The sequence below is a fragment of the Protopterus annectens genome, chromosome 10.part0 (genome assembly GCF_019279795.1).
Source record: "Protopterus annectens isolate FY-2018-M chromosome 10.part0, PAN1.0, whole genome shotgun sequence".
NCBI classification, from domain to species: Eukaryota; Metazoa; Chordata; order Ceratodontiformes; family Protopteridae; genus Protopterus; species Protopterus annectens.
The window spans coordinates 625,955,211-625,981,306 of record NC_056744.1 but is presented as its reverse complement, the minus strand read 5'-3'; the positions used below and the strand labels follow the sequence as shown (position 1 = coordinate 625,981,306).

The following is a 26,096-nucleotide window of genomic DNA, read 5'->3' as shown; positions in this document are numbered from 1 at the left end:
GATGTTAAACTGCTAAATGTGAAGAATGTACTAATTCAGCATAGTTAAAATGTGCATTGTGGTAGCACTCACTGTGAACACTAACACTGCTCTCTGCTGAGTGTTGTGCCATTCTGTTGTAGAGTTCACAGCCTCTTGGAAATAAATAGCAAAGTGAGCTGCTCCTCAGTGAGCCATTTATGTCACCTTGCAGCACACCTGATACACATCTCTAGACAAGATGCTTTCTGGTATACAGAATGTCTCTTATTCCCACCTTATATGCTTTTCTTCAGCATCTGAACCACTTTGTTTGAAAGCTGCACATTTATTTACTGTTCAATTATATGGTTCTTAGGTGGAGCTGAAGACAAGGTGTGTCAGTTCACATCAGGAATATGAAAGTACCCCATCAACAATTTACCTCCCCTCTTAGCAAATCTGAGGACACATTCTATTATTTTTTTGTTGTTCCTTCCTAACCTAAGGAAAAGTTTCACATGAAATACTTTGCATCGATTGTCCTATTATTTCCAAACTCTGGAGTGAGCTTTGCTACGTCTTCTCCATCATGTTTACTTGCAGGATCAGTGCTTTGATCTAATCTACCATGCACACAGCTAGAAATAGCACTATTTTTACCCCCCTTATTCCTTCCTATAAATTGCCTAATCTGATATGTTTGCACTCTTTTCACGGTTTTCTCTTTATCATATTTTTATTACAGCTCCAATGGAAGTATATTGTTCATGTATCAGTGCCAGAAGTTCAGAGATTTTTTTCCTCAGACTCTGAGCACTGGGACAACTTTTACAATTTTCTTTCGACTTCTCCTTTTGCCTTTCTCTGTGTGCATACTCTGACTTTTTTTCCGCACCAACTATTTGTCCTCAACAATACTTGCTGCTATTGCTGAAGATTTCTTCACAGACACAGATGACAATCTAGGGTGAGAAGTCAGGATTTCCAGGATGGCCTACATTGCTTCCCTTGTGATTGTTAATGAAACATTTAAAGTTTTTGTCAAGGATGATATAACTTTTCTTAGGCAGATGTGAACCATCATGTGTAAATCAGTCTCTATCTTGTCAAATGGTTTATTAAATCCCAGTAAAGCCAAAAGTGTGATTTTGGGAGCTCCATACTCACCTCTTTAATGGCATTTTTCTAATCACCCTACTGTTATTCATGCTACAAAAAGACAGCAACTCTAAGGATTTCACTGTACATGGTGGTTATCTAAGGTACACACACACACACACACACACACACACACACACACACACACACACACACACACACACACACACCCACACAAAAAAAAAAAAAATGTAGACAGCCACAAGCACACACTTCTTAAAATGCTTTTTTCAAATGTTCTGATCCTTTTCACAGCCTACCTGTGACCCTAAAAACTTATTCTCTGTCTGTCCCGGTCCCATCACCCTTCATATCCCACGTTTGTTTCTACCTTACTCATTAATGAATTCTTTAAGAAAGATGGCTCCTTCTTTCACATGAGCTGCTGTCACTGATCTGTAGGTTCAAAGGCTAAAGGTTCCTAGCTAAGTAATTAGGTTTAACAGCAAAAGTCTCTAGGAATTTGTAGGAGCCACATCCCAAGCTTTACATTTATTTGGCTGTATTTGTCTTCTATCAATAGTCTCAGAATTTAAGTTAGTCTCCAAGGGTGATGCATCATCATAGGGTGAGCACTGACAGGACAGCATGAGAACCATGGAGAAGTATATTAGTTGAAAATCACATCTGTTTCACTACTGTAGCTCCCTCAGAGCCCTCAGTGATGGAGACTGTTAACAACAGTGAGTAGGATATACAGTCGTAAATTTCAGAAGTACAGAACAAATATAAAATTATTACCTGATGCTTTCTAAAAACACCTGATTCTGGCCGGTAGATTGCAGTTGAGTCCTACAAAACTGTCATCATCTGTTAAGCTCTTAAGTGATACAGAATCCAGCTATGCAGACTAGGCCACATATTACACATTCCAGAAATTCCGTACTACAGGAAATCTATGTAATAGGCCAATTCCACCACAGCTATAGTTTCTTCTTCTTCTTTCGGCTTTTCCCAGTTAGGGGTCGCCACAGTGGATCACCTGTCCACTCATGATTGGCACTGGAGTTTTACGGTGTCAAGTTGCCAGCCTAGCACCCAACCTTCCATGGAAGGTACACACATGCGCACACTCACGCCTAGGGCCAATTTAGAGTATCCAATCCACCTACAGCATGCCTTTGGGATGTGGGAGGAAACCAAAGCACCTGGAGGAAACCCACACGACCACAGGGAGGACATGCAGATTCTGCACAGAAGGCACCCCAGCCAAGGATCGAACTGGGGAACCTCTTGCTGTGAGGTGGCAACGCTAACTGCTGCACCACCGAAGCCGCCCTCCACCACAGCTATATATACACCATTATCCTTTGCACTTTCATATTTATTATCATTGGTAATACTGAATGTCTAATACTATATAGATCATCATCATCATCATCAACTCGTTTTCCCAATTTTTACACAGGGTCAGGGTGTGGTGCTGACTCCTACTGTATGCTGTATAGCTATAAAGTCACGAATACTCTGTTCATGACCACGATAATTATATTCAAGGAGAAAAGTTTAAATCAATGTTCTCATAAAAGATTCTGTATGTCTTTGGTGCAGCAATAACTACAGTGGCAACTATCTGTCTTGGGGAAAAAATTAATCCAAAATTGTGCTGACATTGACAGTAACGTACAACTTAAGTCAAGTTATATGAGAATCTATACCTGCCGACTTCACTCTCAGTAAATAATTGCTAAAATTCAGGACTGATGTTGTTCATTTATGTTGTCATTCATGTTTGTTTAGATAAAACTTATGTTCACAGTTCCAACCACTATATTTGTATGATATCATGCATTATACAAACTCTAAAGTGATATTATTTGTGTAAAATTCTGCTTTGCACAGAGATTGTGACTGAAAGGGTTTAAGGACCACACAACCTTTCTGATCAACAAATAAATAAATAAAATACTCAAATCAATAAGCAGTTTTTAAACTCTAATGGTACTGGAACATGTTTCTGCATTTATCTCATTTTTGCATGATTATTATGATTTTTTTAAGCTCTTGTTTGTCCCTTTATTCACTAAAGACATCTTCAGAAAAAAAATGACATCATTATAAGCCAAATACCTTGAGTAAGTCACATGACCTAAAATCACTAATCCTATTCTAATAAAATTGCTACACCTTTGTAAATACTAGTTAAAATAACTACCAATAAAATTTTGGTCAAAGTATAGTAAATTGAATAAAATTGCTGAAATGTCATCTTAACAAATGTAATGTTAACAAACTATGAAAGCTAAAAGTCTCATTCACGCTCTTGGAGAGAAAATTCTCGAGACTGATTCTCCATCTCTTCACATTCTAACAAAGAATACACATTTCCATCCTTAGATTTTAATTAAAAAAAAAAAGATAGACAGTACTTGTAAGTTTGTTATTTAGAACATGTGCATATGAGCCAGTCTACCAGACTAGCATTGGTAACATAATTCAAAGGCAACTATACTGAGTACAAAGTCATCATCTAACATGATGCTACAACTCATCTGCAGTTACTGACCAAGGCTATGTCCTCTGCCATGGACATAGAAAGTTGAACTATGTCCTCCAGGGTCAATATTCATACATCTGAATCACAAAGCAATTCCCTAAACTTTCAGCTAAACAGACAAAAAGGCACATAATCACAGAGCTGTAGACATAGTATTAAAAACATGTATATGCGGGTGTATCAATATATGTATAAGTACATGTTTAAGCATGTGCATATGTATATGTCTATATGCAAGTGTATATGTATACATACTGTATGCATACATACAGAGTCACAGACAAAGTGGAAACATAACATATATAAAATAGTATTCCTGTAACCTGCTGTAACTGTTGCTGTAGCATACCTGATCCTACACTCAGGTGATCAAGCATCGACTGCTCTTCCCAGTGGAATAACCAATAGACCCTTAATATGTAGGTAGAGAGAGTGACATGCCTCAAAGAGAACAAGTCCATAATGAGATGCAAATGGTATCAAATTCTTGCCAGTTGTTAATGACCTTTGCATATGTTAAAAACTGTGCATAAGGAATTATTTTGCAGTACTATATAGTGGTTGTTCCATATATTTGCAAATACAAACACTGACAACACATGTGCACAGGCAGGTACACACACACACACACACACACACACACACACACACACACACACACACACACACACACACACACACACACACACACGTGTGTATGTGTGTGTGTGTGTGTGTGTGTGTGTGTGTGTGTGTGTGTGTGTGTGTGTGTGTGTTTGTGTGTTGGTGTCTGTATTTCTGTATTACAAGGATATTACCCCTTTATTATGTACACATATAATATCTGGGTACATATGTTTCCATGCTGTGCTCCTGACAACAGATTGTGTGTCATTGTGTCTGTATCTGTGTATTACAAGTATTGTAACCCCTTTATTATGTACACATATAATGTCTGGGTACATCTGTTTCCATGCTGTGCTCCTGACAACAGATTCATATTTGATCAAAGACACTCCACTTACTGGTTAGTGCACATCATGGCAGTGCATGGACCCTTACTGCAAAGATGCAAACCTTTTCCTACCCAGTTTCCTCTTGCACTTACTGGAATGCATGGACTGCTCTTGCTGTGTGGTTTCATGCTAAGTTCATTTGACTGAAATCTTCCACTGCACCACTGCTATGCAGACTATACCATGTGCTGCCCTGCTAACCAGTCTTTCATCACTGTATCACACAAATTGTTGAATACATTTCTTGTTGTGTCACTGCTCCCTGGCAAACAAACAACCGTGTGTGTGTGTGTGTGTGTGTGTGTGTGTGTGTGTGTGTGTGTGTGTGTGTGTGTGTGTGCGCTTGCGCGTACATGTGCATGTGTCTGTCTGGTCCTTTGTCTGCAAAGTTTTAACTTCTGCTCCCCAATACAAAACATGCACTGAGTGTTGTACAATCTCTGGTCACCAGGATGATGTGCTCTGCACCCATGTACTACCTCTTACTTGTGCCTTGCACTATTTACTTGCTGGATGGACTTAATCAAGGTATTTTTTAATCAATGCATTCTTCCATATACATGACTCGGTCAGTTTACAATCTGAATGTGTGAGTTCCTGATTCACTTTAGAAATGGACTGCAAATTGAGAATATTCCCCTTCTCTTACATTTTACAAAATGAAACCCAAGATATGTACTCTTATGAACAAGGTTACATGAATCACATACACAACTCTGGTGTGTAAAACATAAGATCTGCCTGATGTGTGGTAATCACCTGTCTGTTAAACAGCCTCTTTATAATGGCTGCTATACCAAGTACCAGGAATGTGCTTGTGATCCACTGATGAGGTCCTTGGCCTAATTTGCAAAAGAATTAAATACTATATCTTATCTGTGACAACAAACTATAACAAACAGCATTTGTCAGAAGGGAAATATTTATGCAAAACTATAACTTTTTCTGCAGTATATCTCAAACCCCCAAGAACTGGTTTATGGCATATCCTACGTGACTGATTATTTTCATATTTAATGTACCTTTTACACATTTAGCCTGACCAGCACAACACAAATGGCCAAAATAATTCTTACTTGAAGAAGAATATGCATAACTGCATTGTGTATCTGTATGATTAAAAGCATAGTAGACTGTGACATGTTAAAGGAGGACAGAGTCCATACACGAGTGAAGAATGATATTGGTGACGGCTGCAGACAAAGAGCTAAAGCAATTCCAATACTGTTAGAATTTAGATCTGAAAAACAATTGGACTGTTGAAGTGCAGAGTGGGAAACAAAATCATAGGATATTAAAGGCAACTTTATTTACTAGTAGAAGGGCATAGCAGTGTGCTGATATGTTTGTGACCAGCATTTGATTAAGTGCTGCTTGTGAGTGAGAGGTACTCTTTGATACTCTGCTAATCTATGTGAAGTCTATATTTAATGTACCAATGTGACTATCGATAAAATCCTCTCCCAGTCTTAAATGTAGAGAAAGAAGTGTGCTAGCTGACCTAGAGGTATCAGTGGTGCTGCTGCAAGGGGTCTTAATCCAATGTCTAAGCTGGCCTTGACATGTTGCCCTTGAGCATATTGGCACTAAAAATACAATCTAGCCATCCAAACAGAAACATCAAGATATTATTGATGTTACATAGCATTGAGAAAGGTCACTGTGGCAATGGATGGGATCTCATGGTCTCAAGCTAGCATGAGAGCAGAAGTGAAGATAAAACATGAATGAAAAAAGAAAAATTGCATCAAGCACAAAATGTTACTGTACTATAAATTTACTTTTTATTATTTAATTGGTATTTTGTTTAATTACAAAAGCTGCAGTGATTAAACTTAGCACTTCAATGAACAGCCAAGATAATGTTGATTGCAATTTGTGTTGACATTTTTTACACACCTGCCTAAGAACATACTTCCCAATTGGCTACTGCAATCTGTAACATTATCTTGACCACTAACATGCGTACATCTTAACTGTATCTCTCAAATTCCATAAATAGTGTCAGTGAGGAATCTTAGCCAAGAAATATATGATTGTTTCTATGCTTTGTACACTATGTTACAATCCACAAATGGATTTATATCAAATGCTTGCCAAGTACTTAACATAATGCTATAAACTTATTAAGGTACTTTATTGCTTAGATTCTTTTTAATGTCTCTTGTGAATAGTGAAATGTACTGGTAAGTAATCCTTAGAAATTATATGAATTGATCTTGCAGCTTTGTAAGATAATGAAAACACCAAAAGTTATTTTTTATGAGTCCTATATCTCCTAAGAGATTTGTTAATAAAACACAGATAGGTTTACCTGATGGTTATAATCTGTCCAAAGTCCAATTCATAGTTGTTGACTTGAGCAATAAAGATTGCAGCCACAGCTTCATACAAAGCAGTTCCATCCATATTAATTGTAGCCCCAACTGGAAGCACAAATCTGGCAATCCTTCTGTCTATATGGTTGTTTTCAAGTAGGCACTTAAAGGTTATAGGCAACGTGGCTGAGCTGTAAATACATGTAGCCGTAAACAATTGTAAGATTCCATAGTGATACAAAATACAAAATGAAAGAAAATAATTACAGTTGTTTGTAGCTTAGAATGGTTTGTTTTTAAGTGTGTGTGTGTGTGTGTGTGTGTGTGTGTGTGTGTGTGTGTGTGTGTGTGTGTGTGTGTGTGTGTGTGTGTGTGTGTGTGTGTGTGTGTGTGTGTGTGTGTGTGTTGGGTGAATTATATCACTTGCATGACTAACAATTAATTTAATGTCAACTAGTAAACTATAAATAGTCAAAACATCATTTGTCACGTTCCACTTTAATAAAGCAACCAAACACCAAAAAGGACTTTTGATGACCTTTATTGCTTGAACATAATAATAAATGCATCAACTTTATATGGAACTTTATTAAACATAACTTCATTTCAATGGAGAGTGAAAACATTAAATGATCATCCATAAGGGCAGCATACCACCACTCACCCTTGGAATAAGCAGCGTCCCCCATTTGCTCACTTATCCTCACACTTTCAAGGCAGCATTCCACTGCTCACCTTCAACCCAACACCTCTTTTCCAAACCAAACCAGCAAATCCAAACAGCATCCACTAATGCTCTTCCACCACTCCAAAATCCTTTCACAAATTATCCACCTGAAGGGGAACAGAAGAAAGGCAAGCCTGTTCCTCTTCTCCACCCACCAGCCCAAAAGGATGTCCCCCCTCACTCCCTCCAATCCCTAATCAAACCCGCCAAAAACAACCCCAGATTTACATTAAATAAGTCAAGCCCAAAATCACTAAGATGAACTCCATCTGCCTTGAACCACATAGGATCCCTATCAGCAAACTCAGTGTGCCATATAGTACTCACCCCCATCCCCCCAATTGCTTCAACAGCATAAGTTTACAAATTTCTACGCATTCTCAACTGCAGAAAACTTTCTAGCCTCCCTTCACACTAACCGAGGAATAATCTCTGACCACACCAAACATACTGATGGATAAAGCTTCCTTAAAGCCAAAAAGTCCTCACTTATTTGATATACTAACTGATATACTAACTGCCACTTCGGTGTCATGTCCAAATCATTACCTGCTAAGTGTGCCAACAAAATTCGAGGCAACCCCAGATGACTCTGTAACATCACAAATACCTGCAGCAACCGATTCCACTTCAGCCCTCTAATGTCATACCAGATGACCTTCCAAACAAATTGATGTAATCCCAAATCAGTGGCATTAGACCTAACTGCAGCCCACCTTGCTGCTTAATACATGTAAGAGTGGCCCAAGATGATAATCTTTCTCCCTTAAAAAAAAAAAAAATGTTAACTATGGAATAAGAAAGCCACTACCCTCATCTAATATACCCCAAAAAAGCATTGGAAGACCAGCACCCCACCCTTTTAATAACCTCAATTGAGCTACTCCCCTTTGCCAGATCTGATGCTCTACCCATATGAAAAGAATGAGTAGAAAATGTATCTCTCTCTCTAGGCCCATACTACAAAGGGCCCTTCTCATGACTAAATTCAACTGCCCCCCGTTAACGTCTTACCTCCTACAGACCTGAAAACTATGTCATGTGATCTCCTTTATTGAACTACACACAATCTCCTTCCCCATGCTACCGAGCACATCAGCTCCCACCTATCTACCTCAGAGCTATTGTTGCCCCTTTCCCCACTTGATCAGACTTAGATGACCTTAACCTAATATGAACTTCCCCTGGCACCAACATAGCACATCCCATACCAATGACCCCAAAAGCTCTGACACCCGAAAAGCTCCAAAGTACATCCAAACACTCAGCGTTCCCCACACAACATAATCTTCCAAATCACCAAAAATCTTACCCATCCCTGCAACAACACCTTTGAAATTCTCATTGTCAATGGCCATTGCCTATCTGTATTCAGGCCTTCCTCCCTGCCCCATCCTTTCAACACTTGACCAACTGTCCAGTGTTTAGTAAAATCCTACCATCTTGCTGTCCAGGCAAACACCCCAATTGCAGCCAAAACCACTCTCAACAACCTCACCTCCCTGCTCTGAGCTCTCATCACTGCTAAATATTGCAACAGCAACTCTTCTGACCACACACATTCCTCCTCTGGTAGTTGACTAACAAAACTATCAAAATCATGTAAAGCCCTACCATAAGCCTTCCTGGTGGACACTGCCCATGACTGCTGAACCAACCTGCCGATCACTGCTGCCCAATCTGCCAAACCTCCTCTGATACCACTGTGGGGTCCACTGCTGCCATCGGAGCCACCTGCCAAAACCTGGAAAACTGAAAATGAGACAGGCTGTCAGAAATCTTGTTCTTCACCCCTGTTATATGTACCCCTGTAAAATGAAACAACAAGCTCTGCTGCACTAGTTTATGCAATACCCACACCAAACATTCAGATTTAGCCATATTAACTTGTAAAACTCTCACAACTTCAGTATTGTCTGAGTTAAACACAACCCACCTACCTCTCAAACAATCCTGCCACATCACTGATGCCACCCAGATTGGCATCAGTTCCAAAAAAAGCAGCATCCCGCTTCCATTCCTCTGGCCACTGAGGCAGCCATGGCACTGCATACCAGTGGCCACAAAGAAGCTCCCATACCCAGGCCCTCAGCTGCATTTGTAAACAGCTGCAACTCATCCTGACCTACCCAGTCTGTCTGCCAAAGCGTGACTCCATTAAACTGCTGTAATAACCGTAGCCACAAGGTTAAGTCCTCACATGTTAACTTACTAACTCTCACCCAATAGTGCTTACCCTTACCCCCTTTCAAAAGAAATGCCACTGATCTACAAAACATCCGACCTGGATGCACTACCCTACAAGCAAAATTCAACAAGCCCAACAGCTCCATAGCATCCCTCACCCGAACCTTATCCCTAGACTTCATCCATACTATTTGCTCTTGTAGCCTAGCTACCTTCTCTCTTGGCAGGTGAAATAATCCTAGATCCGCATCCACACTCAACCCCAAAAAGTCTAAAACCTTCGCCAGGCCCTCCAACTTATGAGTAGCCAATGGTACTCCTCACTCCTCACACATCCCCAAAACCTCCCACAATGCCACGGCAAACCTCCTCTTTCCTTTTACCCACTTGTAAGAAGTCATCTAAGTAATGTACTGCTCTTTGCTCCTTCACCTGCTGTTGCCATGTCCAATATAAGGCCGAACTAAACTTCACAAAAGTGGAACAAGTCACTGCATATCCCATTGGCATAGCTGTGTCAAAATAAAACTTATCCTCCACTAGCATGCCCAACAAAGGCTAATCTTCCTCCCGCACTGGTAAAAAGTGAAAGGCAAACTCAATATCCACCTTCACCAGACAAGGGTCCTCAAAATTTCTAATGATGCAGACCGTATCATCCAACGACATATAAGTAACCCTAACCTCCTTCCCTGGGATAAAGTCATTGACAGACTTGCCTTCTAGATAAGATAAATGGTGTATCAAGTGGAACTCACTTGGTCTCTTTTTGGGAACCAAACCCAAGGGGGACGCCTTGAAATTGGTTAATGGAGGACTATCAAACAGCCCTAGTAACCTGCCCGCCTGATACTCCTTCTTAACCAAAGCTCCCAAAAAGGTCTTCCCTTCCCCGCACTGACTTCAAATTCCTTCCCACCTTACCATCCCCAGCCAAGCCTGACTTAATCGAAACCCTCCTCGTAAAACCCTCAATCAGTTCCCGTGCCACTGCCAGCTGTGGATACTACAATAGCAGATACAGCAGGACATTCACTTTAATAGGTGAATGAGTCCCCCGGGAATCCTCTTGTCCACCAAAAGGAGGGCGTATCCTGGGTCTGACCAACTCCACAGAAACACGGACACCATGAACCCCACCAACGAGAGGAGAAAAGCCTACCAGATTGGCTGACCATCAACCGCCTCAACCACAAGCACCACAACAACAACCCAATCTTGGGTCTGACCAACTCCTTGGAAATGCAGACACCATGAACATCACCACCGATAGGAAAAAAGCCTACCGGATTGGCTGACCATCAACCGCATCAACCACAAGCACCACAACAACAACACAAACCACTCCAGCGGAGATGACAAATCAACTGAGGCAAACCCAGTAACCAGCACTCATCCCTCATCAGGCAGAGCCCTGGTAAATGCAGCTAGTAACCTTTTATTTCCAGGAGTGTGAAGTGGCGCTTCCCCCCATGCAGAGTACCCTAAGCCAAGACAATCAACTATTCCAGCTCCACGGCCTCCCATACAATACAGAGTGCCCTATTACAGTAACATTTAAATTTGGCTTAATTTAAGTAGAAGACAGTACTAAACTTGTATGAATTATTAGTATGCTTATTTTTAGCTGTCGATCAAACAAGCATATTGGAAGTATCAGAGAAGCATGTTCAGCAACTCACATGTTATGCAACAGAGAGACCTTTCTACATAGTTGTTAGCACTACCATGCACTGCCTTGACCCACACACAGTTACTGAGCCTTATGTTACAGCCATGATACAACCTCCTTAAACAGCAACTGCCATTCCCCCCAAGAAGAGAGAGAGAGAGAGGGAACACACACACACACACACACACGCACACACACACACACACACACACACACACATATATATATATATATATATATATATATATATATATATATATATATATATATATATATATATATATATATATATATATATATATATATATAAATATATATATATCTATATATACAATATTCATCCTCTGCCCAGGGACTGTACTCACCTTATGTTCAATATAATCACCCAAGGCCTACCTTACTACCACCACCTGAGGTCATCAGGGACATGATCTTGCTGCAACAAAATCATGCCAACATGTGGATCTCAACATTCAATTCCCCACCTCAAAAGACCTAAAGACCCACCCCTTCCTTAACTTACTTCCTCCCTTCATACCACACTGCTTAACCCTTTCTTGCCTTCTCCACTTCTAACTTGTTTAACCAAACATCCTATCTACCTCCCTTCCTATAATCACCCATATCCACCCCCCTCAATATGTCCCATGATAAATTTGTCTGTTCCAAACTTCATTTAGTTGAAATTCTGCTAGTTGAAAAATCTTTTGGTTAGTGGAATGTTTAAACAATGTTTGGTAGGGGGCTTCACTCCCCAGTAACTCCTTCTGTAGGGCTCTGCCTCCATCCTGTTGGAGTCTCCTGTATCTAACTCTTTAGGCAAATTTGAGTTCATTAGCTAAACAGATACTTAATTATAATGTGACCACTGAGTTAGTATGGATAACAAGTGAGATCTATAGTGGAGAGTAGCCCCCCAAACAACTCCTAAAATACCTTATTGATATTAATTTACTTTATATACCTTTGGTAGAATTCTTCTTCCTCTTTCGGCTTTTCCCGGTTAGGGGTCGCCACAGCAGATCACCTGTCCACTCATGATTGGCAGTGGAGTTTTACGGTTTCGAGTTGCCAGCCCGGCACCCAACCTTCCAAAGAAGGCACACAGGCACACATACGCACTCACACCTAGGACCAATTTAGAGTGTCCAATCCACATACAGCATGTCTTTGGGATGTGGGAGGAAACATATACATTTGGTAGAATATTATCTACTAATGCTCTTGACAAATTATTTTCAACTAAATAGTTTTATTTAAATTATGATTTAGTTTTTTTTGTGTATTTGACCAGCTGCAATTTAAATACAGTGCCTCTCATCCATGCAAATGATGTAGAACAATATATTAGACATTGATCTGAAAGTGGGATATAATTACCACTCTACCTGCATCACATATCCATATCATCCTTATCACAATCAGTTTATATACACTATGCATGAATCATCACTTCAGTCATAAATAGCCTGGCACAAGCATATTGATGCCACACCACACATGAAAAAATATAAATAAACCATACATAACACTCATAAAACTTAGGAGTATCAATATTAAAATATCCCATTCTAGGAAAATATACAACCAAAATCAATACTTATAGAAAAACAAAAAAAAAAGTAAAACAAATAAAGTAAAATAAAGCAAAACACTAACCACATCTGTCATTTACTGCAGTGCAAAAATTGAAAGTACAGACAGTGAACACTAAAATACACATAAATGACTCCCAAATAAAATCAACAAACAGTGAATAAAAATTAAAACACATATAAAACAAAAATAACACACAAATGAAAACGGTTGCAGGAACAAATACCCTGATGCTCAATAAAACCAGTATTATCCACATGAAAATTTTATTTAATTAGTATAGGAACTGATGCGAGATTATTTAATTGTTCTCAGATTTTAATTGAATGCTTATTGGTTTAGGTGCAACTGAATTCAGATTTAAATATTTGGCTTGGATAATATGTTTTTAAAAGGACTGAAGAAGCTGAAAGATCTTACTGATTTCTATTTGATTAAATGTATCTGACTGACAGAGTTAATTTGTTATGATTCCTTTGTGTGTTACTCTGTTGTTTTGTTTTTCATGTGACATATAAAAAATTACAACCATAGCCTACAAATGCAATTTGTTTCAATTGGAATGCATAAAAATCCAAACAAAAGAAAAAAATGAAATAAAAGAATATTGTTTTGCCGTGCTGCTTGCTCTTAAGTGTTCAAGTGCTTTTATTCTGCTGCATTATTACTGCTTGTTAGTAGCCTGATTAAATGTATCTGTTATTCTAAGCCTCTTGATTTGGTTTTAGCACTTGGGCTTCACGCCAATTATTTTACATTTAAGAAGGTTTTTGTGGTCTTCACTCTTGTGGACAAACCCTTATCAAAACCCTCTCTCCATAAGTCTGTGCAAGTTTTCATAACACTATGCCTGGACACCTCATCAGTTTCTCCTGCCAGCCTGGTCAGCACGGGCATACTGAGACAGTGTAGCAACTGCCTCATGTTCATTGAGAACCCTCTTCTCCTAGCACATAATTCTTCTACTTGCGGGAAATGCATCTACACCAGTAACCTGGAATCCATGCTCTCTCATGCCAAAGTCAGTATTCCTAACACAGTACTCCTAACAAAGAGGAGACTGCCAGCACAAACACCACACCACCCACATCACATAGCCAAGCACAACATACACCCACCTATGCAGAGGTCCTCAATAAAAACTTACCTAAACAGAAGAGACCTCCAAAATACACTCACAAACATGCCGCACACAACACCAAACATCACAGACAGCAGACAACACACCGGTGTCTCACAAACACAGCCCATAATGCATAACAATAAACCAACACAGCCCATAAGGCATAACAATAAACCAAACATAATAGTCATTGGCGACTCAGTTGTGACACACACCGATGTCCCCCTCACCAGGCTCAACAAGGAGAAGGTCACAGTCAGTTGTCTGTCAGATGCCAGAATCCGCCACATCAAGTATGCACTTATGTCTCTCCACAACAGGTACAAGTATTACTCTGTCATTGTCCATGTTGGTGTGAATGATGTACCTCCCTGGACTATAAGAAGAGAGACATGTTGAGCTCTCAGAGTATGTGTCCCAGGCAGGTATGACCCTAGCCCTAAGCAGCATCCTACCTTCACCAAGACTGATACCACAATACCAACAAAAAAGTAATTGACTTTAACAACTGACTTAGTTTCTGGTGTCATTCCAAGGGAATCCAGTATTTGTCTGCCTGGGATGACATGGTTGATAGGCCTCAATGCTTTGCCAGAAATGGCCTCTACCTGTCACCCCAGGATTCCAGATTCTGGCCAAGGCTCTTGCCTCCCCCACTGTGCCTTTTTATGCAATGGCCCAAAGACAAATCTTCTAATGTAAAAGATCTGTCAAAAAGCAAACTGTAGGTCATGCTACTTAACGCTAGGAACCTTAACCTGAAAATGTACTCACTGGAGGCTCTCCTCGTACTGGAAGGTGTCAGAATCTGTGCAGTCACAGAAACGTGGTTCAAGACTGCAGAGAGCACCCCAGCCTTACCAGGTTATACCTGATTCCACACATTCTGACCCCAAAATGAGTTCAGAAAGACTAAGGGTGGTGGAGTCTCGATCTTCATTAAGGACAGGCACACCTCCAGACTGGTTTGCCACCATGATGCACTGGAACTACTCCAGGTGCAACTAACAGTTGACAAGACAGCCATCCAAGTTATAGCCAGCTATAGACCTGCCCTCCATGACTCAGGACACCCACTCTTCCTACTTGGACCTACTTGACTCCATCAAGTTACTACCTAACACCCTGATCCTTGGTGACTTCAACTACTCCACCATACACTGGGTGAACTATTCCTACATTAATGCACTCACCCAACAATTCCTTGACTTCATCAGATCTAATGCACTAGACCACCTCGTCTCATCCCCCACAAGGGGATATAGCATTCTGAACTTGGTTCTTAACAACATGAGTGACTGCTGCACCACTCACATAATAAGTTCTTCCCTGGTGAGATCAGACCATCGGTCTATCTCATTCAAAGTTTCTATCCCATCCAATCCCCCCAGCCATAACTAGGCTAAAAAAAATCTCAAAAGCTGACTACAACCTCCTAAGGGAGGGTATCATTAGCTTCACACCACCACTCTCCTCAGAGGATGCCGACAACTATGCTGAACAGTATGCCAATGCAGTGTACAAGCACCTATACAACTGCATGGACTCAGCGATACCCAACAGAACTAAAACCTGCTTTTCAAGGAAACACAGAACTGTCTGGTGGATATCCTCTATCAACAGGCTTTACAACAAAAGGAAGAAACTGTTGTCCAAGTGTAAAAAGGCACAAATTCCCAATTGAAAAAACTCCCTCCTTAGCTTCAACAAGCAAATTAGATCCCTAGTGAAAACCTCCAAAGTCAATTGTGAATTGAAACTAGCTGCCGAAACAAAGGGAAATAACAAAGCCTTCTTCAGTTATGTCAGGAACCTCCATAGCAAAGCCCAGGTTTGTTCCAAATTAGTACTTAACTTACACTGATCCTGTTGACTTAGCCAACTTGCTAGCAGATAGGTTCAGTGCAAACTTCACCTCCCTATCCCCCCCAAAGGCCCATTCAACATCCTCGATACTTGTCCCGCACCTCACATCTCCATAGATCAAGTGTTAAAGGCCCTATCCAAGGCAAAGAACACAGCTTTCATGGGACCTGATAGTATCCCAGGCTGTATTCTGCACTCTCTAGCAATAACTAGCTTCGCCATTGAGCACTCTATTCAACCACAGCCTAAGTACAGGCTTCATTCCAGCAGAGTGGAGAACTGCCATTGTCATCCCCTTGCACAAAGGTGGTACCACTACTGACCCTGGAAACTATTTCCCCATTAGCTTGACAAGTCTGATCTGTAAAGCCATGGAGTGTATTATTATGGACCTCATAAACAAGGATATAGGCAATCTCCAAGCATTTGACCCCACCCAGTTCGGATTTGTCAAGGGCAGATCTTGCCTGTTAAACTTGGTTGACATTTTTGAGACTGTCACCAAGGCCCTGGATGAGGGAAAGTCAGTACATACAGCTTACCTTGACTTGGCCAAAGCCTTTGACACAATCCCCCACTTTGGCATCATCGAAAAGCTAACACAACTTGGCGTAAATCCCTGTCTCATCAGGTGGATGGCCAACTGGCTCATTGATAGGACCCACAATGTCAAAATAGGCACCTCCATCTCTGACAACAGACCTATCACTAGTGGTGTTCTCCAGAGATTTGTCTTGGGACACCTACTGTTTGGCATCTACCGAGGTCCAGGCAAAGGCAAAAGGTCTATGGCTGACCATGTTTGCAGACAAATGTAAGTTGGGTGCTGTCATTGACTCCCCAAATGATGGTAACATTCAAGAGGGTCTCACATGACACAAATGACTGGTGCCAAAGTCATGGCCTTAAGTTAAACACAAGAAAATGCATTATCATACCATTCGGCAAAAACATGGCCCCTACTGTTTACTTCATCAATGGCAATCCCCTAAGCACACAGCCTGTGGTGAGAGGCCTGGGTACACAGGTTGACAACAATCTCACATTCGACCATCATGTAGCAGCAGTGGTCAGAAAAGCCTTTTATTTGGTTCATCTCATAAGTAAAGGGATTGCATCCAGAAAAAGGATGTTACTACCTCTCTGTACTCCTTCCTCATTAAGCCAATAGTTGAGTACAATGCCCTGTTTGGTATGTACCTCTCCAAACACCTGCACCAGCTGGAAAGGCCACAGAAATACCTCACAAAGAGAATCCATGGCCTCCAACACCTGTCTTATGTGGAAAGACTCAAATCACTATCACTCTACTTGGTATTGTACAGATTGCTTAGAGTTAATCTCACCTGCAAGCTAATCTTAGACCCTGTCCTTTTAGAGATGCTCCATATCCATAAGTCCAACTCCTCACTCATTACCCACTTGAAAGGCCTAAATCTAATATGCGACATTAACAAAACCTGCTGGAGAGACAGGTTTGTCTCCTAGAGGCTGCCCCGTCTCTGGAATAGACTTCCCATACACGTCAAACAGAATACATCACTGACCCTCTTTAAGTGCAATCTTGATGAGGGGATGGGAAGCCACAAATTTGTCCCAGGGGTTCCACTTGTGTCCCTCACTGACAGGGGGGACTGAGATTTCTTTTTTGGGGATAAACTCTTGGCTAGGCTTGTAAGGGCCCCAGGGCCATTAGCCTCGTAACCTCCTATGATCCTATGTCATAACTAGCCAATTGAAAGATCAGCAAAATGGAACTAAGTCTAAAAACCTAAACTAAGATTATACTAATTAAAGCATATATAGACTATAACAAATCATAATATAATCACCACACACTATTAAAATAAGACAAACTAAATAAATAAATACATAAATAAATAAATAAATTAAATAAATGAATAAATAAAAAATCTCTAAATCCTAGAACAGAAAAAACACCAAAATACACTTAATTCATAAGAAGCTACAAAAAAGTACCTAAAGCTCTATCTGGATGATAAAGTAAGCACTTATAACAAAAAAAAATCAAATCAATATGAAAAGTACTTCAAGCATTAAAAAAAATCATGGCTAAGTGGAGTATGCAGGGGTCTTAGTTGTGGTAGAAATTAAATGTCTTGTTTTTTCCCTTTACATTATGCCACTTCCGTTTTAAAACAAATTCAGACATTTATTATAGAAATGTTTGCTACAACTTACAAAACAAGATCTTTTGAAAGATACTTTAGTTTAAGGATATGTAGAAGTAAAGAACATCTTCATTATTTAACAAAATAATATGCCCAATCTCATTAAGGAAAAGAAAACAAAGCCTTCTTATTTAACCTCTTTGATTTATTTTCTGTTTTTAAGAACACATACTTGGCCCAGCTGGGTCCCCACACTATACTGTCTTCTTCAGCTGACAGTGCTGAAATATTTCCATTTTTATTGCATTTATGTTACTTACATCCATTTTATTAGAATCTCACTTGCTTCAGCCCCTCATGTGATCCTCTCTATCTTGCACTCTCTTCATACATACCATGGCTGCCATTTAGCAAAATATTTTGACTTCTTTGCTTTTCTAAATAATCATTTTTTCAATTTGAGTCACTTTATTGACTATGGCGTCAAGCTCCATCACCTTCGGATGGATCTCCAATTTCCTTGTCTTATCACCTTCTTTGCAAATAATATGATCACATCTACTATCACTTTTGTTTACTTCTTTGGATGTCATCCCCTTTTGTTACTCATAGATGAAATAGCATGCTAGTAAACTACATTCTTTCTTGAAACAAAAACTGTTCTAATAACATTTGCAAGTCATTTTTAAATTCTCATAGTCAAATATATCACCAGAAGTCATGCTACCTGTTTTTTTTTCCCAAGTTTTGCATCTCCAGCATATATAAACTGTACCTGGGAACATTTCCCTAAATGATCAAGTGTATGAAAGTACACACACACACATACACGCGTACACACACACACACACACACACACACACACACACACACACACACACACACACACACACACACACACACACACACACACACATTTCCATGTAAAGACACAACTGTCTTGTCTGTGTTGCTTACCTCATCATTTCACATACTTCTGTTCGTAATTCCTCCATACATTGCTCATTTAGTGTTCTTCCCAGGCGTATTTGATCTTGATCATTACTCCTTTGTTATTTATATTAACACTTTATATGCCTCACTAATTGAGTACCTGTTAATTGCCTGTTACCTATTCAAGACCCACTGGATCGAATGAAGGACCTCCTTTTCTGACCCACAACTTTTTTATATTGATTTATTAAACTATAGCATGACCGTTTATCCCTTTGTTTGGAACATATTTAGCTTTCACTTCCACCTAGGTCATAGCCTCCTTTTAGGTACACAGTTGGTGCCAATAATTAAACTGTGTACTTTTTGGGCCCATTTTCAGAACACATTATATGATTCCCTATCTTCCTTCCTACTCCCCTATTGGTGCAAGTAAGGACTTTCAGTCTTTATACTGTTTTAAATGTATTGAACACTGAATTTATTTCACTATCATTCTCATCTGATAGGGTTGCTGAACTCCTCCTCCTTGCATATCTTGAGAACAATCTATAAAATTCAGATCTCCCCTCTTCTTCCTTTTCTTCAGCAACATTTATCTCCAGTCAGATGTTTCCTTCCCAAATTAGATCCAATATCTACTTTTTAACTTTATTCAACAGAGAACAGGAATGAAGTTCCAAAAATGTTGTGAAAGTATAGACATTTGAAATACCTGGACGTATAGTCTAAAGTCGTTATTTTCTTCTTAAAGTATAGACATTTGAAACACCTGGACGTATAGTCTAAAGTCGTTATTTTCTTCTTAAAGTATAGACATTTGAAACACCTGGACGTATAGTCTAAAGTCGTTATTTTCTTCTTAAAGTATAGACATTTGAAACACCTGGACGATAGTCTAAAGTCGTTATTTTCTTCTTAAAGTATAGACATTTGAAACACCTGGACGTATAGTCTAAAGTCGTTATTTTCTTCTTAAAGTATAGACATTTGAAACACCTGGACGTATAGTCTAAAGTCGTTATTTTCTTCTTAAAGTATAGACATTTGAAACACCTGGACGTGTAGTCTAAAGTCGTTATTTTCTTCTTAAAGTATAGACATTTGAAACACCTGGACGTGTAGTCTAAAGTCGTTATTTTCTTCTTAAAGTCTAGACATTTGAAACACCTGGACATATAGTCTAAAGTCGTTATTTTCTTCCTCTTTTTTATTTTCAGTCATGTTCAGAACATCTCCGTATCTTAGATTTAATACCCTTACAATAACACTTTCTTTTCAATGTACCATCATCTTCAATAACCAGAGGCCAAGAATATTACAGGATTTATTAATTCAAAACCACCTTATTTCTGTTCATTATATACAACAGGATTTAAGGGTTTAATCTAGAACTGCATATTACTCCAAAGATAATTTCTAACAATTATTTTTGCTGAAGAAAACAGAAGAAAAAAACCCTCCACGTACCTTAATTTTCCTAATATCACTCAGTGGATAAGGTATATTTTCCTAAATGTCAAATTATACAGACTCCATGCAACCATTATTTTCTTTATTAGTGTCTTTCAACAATATCTTTGCCTCTGTACTTTATGACTAGTATTTATCTCTCTATTCTTTTATAATATATACCTCCTATACATATTATATCACCATACCCTTTTCTTTGTTCTTTACTAAAAACTAATTCTATCACCCTTAATAGCTTTATTACTTCATAGATTTTATACATACCTTAATTTATGATCATTAAATAATCTACACAACTCAGAAATATTGGTATCCATGCCAGGGTCTACATCACATTATCGAACTTCCAAAATATCGAACACCATAAGCTCGAACTTGGAAGTTCGAAATTTGATATCATCGAAAGCTCAGAACAGCGAATTTTTTCCCAGGGAAAAAATTTGCTGTTCCGAGAAACACACACACACACACAACACAAGCACACCAAAAACCTATGTCTAATGTGGGGGGCGAACACACACCCCCTATTTAAATATACCAACTCCGAGATCGCACCACAGTGGAGGAAATAGCGAAGCCGTGGAACGGCCCACCGAATTCTTGCCCTGGGTAAGAATTCGATGTTCCGCGGCTTCGATATTATCAGCGTTCGCTGTTTCAAGTTCGATGTAATGCCATTCGAAATTTTATGTTTTCGCAGTTATGATATACACCCTCCATGCCACATCATAAAGTACTATTCCTACTTCCTTTCCCAGTATCATGGCTTTTTTTATTACAGCATAACAAATTAACAAAATAATACTGTATTTGTCAAGCAAACCTGTTTAACACCTTTTTCCACTTTGATTTTATTTCCTATCAATCCATTTACCAATACATTTACCCAAGACCTGTCACATACATCTGTAATGACCACCATCACTTTGGCATTCTGGCGATGTCTACTGTTATCATATGCCGTCTTGATATCACACGCTACTGTTCTTCCTTCTATGGTTACTAATGTCAGACACTGCTTTATTCAACAATATTAACATTTCTTTAATGTTTCTTCTTTTCAATCCATATATTCAATTTTGTACTGCTTTTTTAATAACCTCAAACCTCTTCTGATACAGTATTATCATTATTTTATAATCATGGTTACATAAAGTAGCAGGTCTTCAATTACTTATTTCTTCTCTTTCTTTTACTATAACATTTTAGATCTCCTCAGTCTGTATTTCATTTTTTATCCATTAATTTCTAGTTTTTAAGAATCATTCTTTTGATTTCTCTCTGTTTTTGTAAAACTCATTTCCTGTCCTGTCTGTTACTTGTACAGTGTCTTTACTACCCTTACCTATGGTCATATCCATTCCTTCATGCTAACATCTTTTTCTAACATACTGCCTATTTCATTGGACACAACATTTCACTCCTGATATATTCCCCTTTCCTTTACCATGTTCTTTATATGTTTTTCTTATATAGTCATCTACTATTTATGAAATTTCTTTCTGACTCCTTGCAAGTTTACCACTCCCACCTTTTATTCCAGTCATTATATTTTCATTATACTTAGCTTGAACTCTAAAAAGGGCTTATTTACTCTTTTTTTTTTACTTTCACTAAACATTATTGTCACTGTAACAAGTCTTTTACTTTTAACCAATTTATCTCATATATTTTCTCTTACTCTTCCATAAAGCTCACTATCTCCTTCATCTAATCCTTGTTGTGCTCCATGCGTTTGTCTATACAACTGTCTTCCATCATCATGCCAATACGTCTCAATTTATTTTTAAAGTTTCTTTTTGTTTTTATAATTTATTTTCCGCTCTGTCCATGTACTATGAAATGGCCCCATTTACTTTAAACGATTCTGCTTTCTTTTCATGTCACTTATCTTATCTTGATTATATTATTTGCTTATCCAAATGACATTAGTGCAGTGTGATATGAAAAAAACTACTATTAAATTCTTACTATTTACCTCTCCTAAAATCCTTGAAAACAACACAAAATCATTTTCTGTCTTTATTCCTGTTAATTTCCAAGTATACACTCTTTCCTTACCTAATGTCAGACTGAAGTTCTCCATTATTTGTTTTATGTAATGATTTGACAGTTTTCACTAATCCATCTTCCAAACATTTGTAAATGAGCAAATGAAAAAGCTCTAGAGCTTACAGTCTTGTTGCTGAAAAACAAGACTTCACTTGATGCGCTGTTAAGCAGATTCAGGGATATAAGGCTGGCCCATTATACAACTAACAATCAAGATCACACTCTCAAAATACCAGTGACACTTCCATTAATTGAATAATAAACAACTGCTGCCAACCTGCTTCATTTGAGGGACTTCCATACCAAAAAAGGACTCATTGTAGTCTACCAAACATAGAAAGATAAAAATTCATACATATAAACAAGTCACATAAAATTAAAAAAGGAAAGGATAGACAGTACCGATATTTTTTTGGTCCACTATTATCCAATGTTATCTTCTTTTCATAGCTCATCTTAAGATTCAGTTGTAGAAGCGCTTCAAAGGTGTATCCAAAATCAAGTAAGTGCATCCTGTCAGACACTATTGCTGATCCTATCCCTCTTTGCATGGCTACTAGTCAGAAGCCACACTTATGCAGTATTACTATTTCCATGTAGTAGGAATTTTACACCTATTTAGAAAACTATACAAAGCTAGCAGACCTTACCAAAACTAAGCATCATGGGAAAATCAAGAATAAGCCACCCTGATGGCCCACTGCCATAGATAATTCTACAAGAAAAGAAATAACTTGTTAAATTATATAGCAGATCCAAACCATGCTTCTCAAGGAAAATATCAAAAGTATTTCAAAAGAAATGAAAAACACTATTAGGTCTTCTAAAGGCGCCCATGAACTCGGACTGGTCTCCAAAGCCAGAGATAATTATAATATAATCCTTTAGTTGTGTTAGAAAACAAAGAAACATGTTTAAAATGATGCATCTTATACTGACCCAACAGACATAGTCAACATCCATGCAAGCACTTTCATTGTCAACTTCATCCCTAGAACTTCTATCCAAAGTCCTAAAATACCTGAATCCCCTTATTCCACCAATTACTTCTAATATGATCTTTTTAGTGAAAATGCTAATCATGGCCAAAATACCTTCTCTATTGGACCTAACAATATACCTGGTCACTTAATTAATAGTGTTAAAATGCTCTTGCAAATCCACTTCTTACATGCAGCTTGAGACATATTGTAAACATTTAGCTAACATACAACAGCTTCCACACACAGAATGATAACATGCTCACTTTGGGACTGTGAGGAAGTTATTTAATCATATAGTACGCTTGGATGGTGTCTGAAAAAGGTCCATGTGGATAATTGCTCTACCCCAGTTAATAAATAAATAAACAAATAAATGCATACATAGACTAAACTGGTTAGAACTGCTCCATCAACTAACATACACACATCTTCTTACCACCAATAAAATTATCTGGAATCCAACTGCTTGTTGAGCACTAAATACCATTTTGCATAACTATGATCCATTATGATCCAATGGGCAAAACCTCCTGTCTGTTCACAAATCTATCAAATCTGCTGGACATTGTCTGTACACGTACCATGTTTTTAAGGCCTGGAACTCCTTATCTCTATCCATTAGGTCAATACCCTCCATCCCATCCTTCAAAACCATTGTGAAAGACTTCATAGCCAAATGCTGTCGCTGTTCGTGTTCAACAACGGGATAAAGTTCATCCCTAAATGTGGCCAAATACCTGTTCATCCCTTACATCTCCTTACTGTTAATTCTTCATCCACATCCTTACTTCTATCAGTTTCTCTCTACATATACCATAAGCTTGCTTTTCTTTCACTTCGTATTGCAATTCCTGTTGGTATTATACTAGCTTACCTTTAATTTCTCTAAAACCTGGCTAAAATTTCTCGAAATATTAACTATTCCTAAGCAATGTTTTCATATTATGTCTTCTTCTTCTTTCGGCTTTTTCCCGGTTAGGGGTTGCCACAGTGGATCACCTGTCTGCTAATGATTGGCAGTGGAGTTTTACAGTGCCGAGGTGCCAGCCTGGCGCCCAACCTTCTACAGAAGGCACACACATGCACACACTCACACCTAGGACCAATTTGGGGTGTCCAATCCACCTACAGCATCTCTTTGGGATGTGGGAGGAAACTGGACCACCTGGAGGAAACCCATGTGACCACAGGGAGGGAATGCAGACTCCGCACAAAAGGCACCCCAGCCGAGAATTGAACTGGAGAACCTCTTGCTGTGAGGTAGCAATGCTAACTGCTGCACCACCATGGCCGCCCCATGTTTTCATATTATGTCTAATTTGGTATAATTATTTCAGCTGTATTTGTTTTTTGTATTGTTTTCAAGGACTGTAAAATTATTATTCTTAAAATGTTTTGTAATACTTGGAGCTTTCTTCCACAGGCCTCACGTGGAAAATGGGCTCCTACCCAGTCAGACTTTCCGAGTAATCAAACGTCAATAAATAATAACTAACTAACTAAATAAATAAATAAATATATGTTAACTGTGAAGTATGGCTGAGACTGGGAAAGCATACCGAAACTCCACTGCAGATATACACTTGTATAGAATACTCTTTTGAGATGTATACACACACACACACACACACACACACACACACACACACACACACACACACACACACACACACACACACACGCGCGCGCACGCGCGCACACACACAGACACACACACACACACACACACAGTGTTCTAATGTACAGTGATAGGGCATCTGCATCAGGGAAATAATAATGGCCACACTCAGTACCATCTGACCTGTGCAACTAATGTAGCCTCACGCCTGCCACATTGTGTCACCAATGAATGCTGTGATCCCAATAGTGACATAAGCACAAAGTTGACAAGAGTCAGATTCACAAGCATACCAGAAGGTGTATGCAGTGTTGAAACACCTCCAAATTGTGGTAAATACACTGTTGCCCCCACAACAGCTAACACACTCTGATGCAGTGTGAGGACAGTATGACTGCAGATGTATGTACTGCATGTATGGATTTACACATACAAAGAGCACCTACAGAACTACAAGAGGCAAGAATCTATATCACTCTGTCCATGCCATGTGATATACTGCTATTGGCAGGTACTGAAACACCATTTATGCCAACAGTGGAGTATTCCTGCCTGTTTTCAGTTGCATATGGTCAGCTTAGAATGCCTATCATGGTATCATATATACAGTACAGAACATGTTTAATAAATGTAAATACACTGTAGGATTGTATCTGTTGACCTGCTGACCATGTGTTTTTGCTAACATACTCCAGTATCCTGTTCTTAACAATGGAGGCACAAATAAACAGAAATGATAATACCACTTCTGGACACCAGTGCCAGTGGCCCAAGCTTCCCCTACATCTCCATTCCACAAATCTCC

General features: G+C 39.0%; 1 protein-coding gene across 2 annotated transcripts in view; it reads right to left on the bottom strand.

The window, feature by feature from the left end:
- SLC1A7 (solute carrier family 1 member 7) overlaps positions 1-26,096 on the bottom strand; it is a 941,247-nt gene that overhangs the window by 221,529 nt on the left and 693,622 nt on the right. For both annotated transcript variants that reach the window (XM_044085451.1, XM_044085450.1), the window contains one exon: positions 6,926-7,120. In XM_044085451.1, coding sequence (XP_043941386.1) covers positions 6,926-7,120 — 195 coding nt within the window. The remainder of the gene's footprint in view (positions 1-6,925; positions 7,121-26,096) is intronic.